This window comes from Penaeus vannamei, chromosome 35, assembly GCF_042767895.1.
Source record: "Penaeus vannamei isolate JL-2024 chromosome 35, ASM4276789v1, whole genome shotgun sequence".
NCBI classification, from domain to species: domain Eukaryota; kingdom Metazoa; phylum Arthropoda; class Malacostraca; order Decapoda; family Penaeidae; genus Penaeus; species Penaeus vannamei.
This window is the reverse complement of record NC_091583.1, coordinates 7,769,726-7,772,225: the sequence shown is the minus strand read 5'-3', so window position 1 is coordinate 7,772,225 and position 2,500 is coordinate 7,769,726. Positions and strand designations below refer to the sequence as shown.

The 2,500-nt window shown below is 35.3% G+C and overlaps 1 protein-coding gene across 1 annotated transcript in view; it reads right to left on the bottom strand.

Moving 5' to 3' along the window:
- The window catches only part of LOC138859347 (uncharacterized), a 2,458-nt gene extending 184 nt beyond the window's left edge, over positions 1-2,274 (bottom strand). Inside the window, exons 1-5 of the mRNA XM_070114153.1 lie at positions 2,101-2,274; positions 1,265-1,830; positions 834-1,092; positions 428-584; positions 1-334 (exon numbers count right to left, since the gene is read on the bottom strand). The exon at positions 1-334 is cut by the window's left edge and continues 184 nt beyond it. Coding sequence (XP_069970254.1) covers positions 1-334; positions 428-584; positions 834-1,092; positions 1,265-1,830; positions 2,101-2,274 — 1,490 coding nt within the window. The remainder of the gene's footprint in view (positions 335-427; positions 585-833; positions 1,093-1,264; positions 1,831-2,100) is intronic.
- Between the last annotated feature and the right edge of the window lie 226 nt (positions 2,275-2,500).

The following is a 2,500-nucleotide window of genomic DNA, read 5'->3' as shown; positions in this document are numbered from 1 at the left end:
ACATTCGGCTTCTTTATTAATACTTTCCTATCTTCAGCAAACAACTTTGTTTGGAGCTGTTTAATTATTTCAAGTTCAGCTTCTTTCATTTCTGCAGCATTCACTGGAATATATATAGATTTTATATTTCTCACTTTGTCTTCAGAATCATTTCTTTGTCTATTGCCCCTGAATTTCTTCTGAAGTCTTAGGCATACTGGTACAGCCCTTTTAGCCTTATGCCAGTCTGGAAAATATTCTAGTCTATCTAATACTGAATTTTCTTCTTGAGTCTCTGTGAGACATGAGACAACCTTCTTAACTTCTGGGTCATCTTCATCTACACCGTAGTCTTCTACATTTTGTGTTAAATCTACATCCTGCCATAGAATCTACTGTGGACCTTTCCACCTCATGGAATTCTCAATCATAGGCTTTGCAGACACACCTCGTGATGCATAATCAGCTGGATTGTTGTCTGTTTCAACATACCTCCACTGTAAAGGTGATGTTTGATCCCTGATTTGTTGAGTTTTATTAGCTACAAGCACATGAAACCGCTTAGCTTCATTGTGGATATATCCAAGCACCACATTGCTGTCAATCTAAAATACTTCTTTCATATTCTCATAATCTAATTGCTTTCTGAGTATTGTGTGAATTCTAACTGATAAAGCAGCTGCTGCAAGCTCTAGTCTTGGAATTGCTATTGCCTTTAAGTGTGTTACTCTAGATTTTGTCATCAAAAGTGCACAATGAATCTGCCCTTTGTCGTTTATCATTCCTATATAAGAATATTGCCCATCACCATTTTGACAAGCATCTGAGAAATGGTGAAATTCAATTTGCTTTACCTTACCAAACCCTCCAGGCTTATAAAATCTTGGTACATTTACATTTTGCAAAAAAAGTAATTCCATTTTCCACTGCTTCCATTTTACCTTTATACTTTCTGGCACTGCATCATCCCACTCTACTCCATCTTTACATAAATCTTGGAGTATTCTTTTACCTTTTAGAATAAATGGAGATACCAGACCTAATGGATCATAAATAGAACTAACTGTTGATAATATACCTCTTCTGGTTACAGATTTGCTGCTTAAATTACTCCTAAATTTGAAATGATCATATTCCATTCACCATTCTATTCCTAGGGTTCTTTCAATAGGCAGTGTATCTTTAGTAAAATTTTGTATTTTGATACTGCTTACCATATCATTTGGACTGATTGACGCAAGGACTTCCTTTTTGTTGGATAAAAACTTATGTAACGTAAATCCACCTTTCGTGCACATTTGCTTTAGTTTTATCAGCAAGGTGGATGGCTTCTGCTTCTGTAATTGTAGGAACTGATTTTAAACCATCGTCAACATAGAAATCTTGTTTGAGAAAGTTAGCTGCTTCAGAACCAAATTCTAGATCATTATCATCAGCCGTTTTCTTTAAAGTGAAGTTAGCAACACTTTGAGAAGAAGTTGCACGAAACAAATGCACAGTCATCCCATATTCAATCACTTCTTTTTCTAAATATCCATTTTTCCACCATAAGAATCGTAGCGAGTCCCTATACTTAGGAGTTACGTGTACTTGATGATACATTGCTGAAATATCACATACAAATGCTACGTCTTCTTGACGAAATCTTGACAGTACTCCTATGAGGCTGTTTGCAAGATCTGGTCTTTGTAATAAGTGACGATTGAATAACTGTTTTTTGTAGTCTGCACTGCAATCAAATACTACTCTGATGTTTCCAGGTTTCTTTGGATGATAAACTCCATGATGAGGAATGTACCAAACAAGTCCATCATGCCGTGCTTTCTTTCTCTGGAACAATCTCCGCATAACCTTGTGTTAGCATGTCTTGCACAAACTTCACATAATCTTGATGATAATTTTTGTCAACTTTAAACTTTCTCTTCAATTTATTTAATCTGAAAAGAGCTAGATCTGTATTGTTCTAACTTAGCCTTTTCATTTTTTAAGGGAAGTGGTATTTCATAATGTCCTTTTTCTTGCTTATATACTCCCTTTTCCATTTTTGTCAAAAATAATTTGTCTTCATAGGACATGATACTATTGCTTGTCATTAAAATCTTGTTCAAACATTCTATTCACTTGCTGAGGGTTAATAACTTCCTTTGATTTGTTTGGAATTATGAAGAAATTAGCTGCCTTCTCATTATTAATAACAGCTTCTTGAGCCATGGTTCTACGTACATGTACACTTCCATCTGCTACAATATTGTCTTGAAGCTTCCCTATGATACCCAATCCTAAGTCAGTTCTCATAGCAAAAGGATCTTCTTCGTGCAACTGAGTCCCATGATAAAACCAACCTCAACATCAGAGTCGTAAGGCATTAATTTATCAGCAATTTTCTGCAAAAATGGCCAACTTTGAGCAATTTCTAGTCTTGGAATTTGATCTTGTCTGGCTGATAAACTTTCTCTAGAATATACATGGGGTAATGTTATTTCTTTTTGTTCATACATTCCCTGTACCACAAGACCATTTA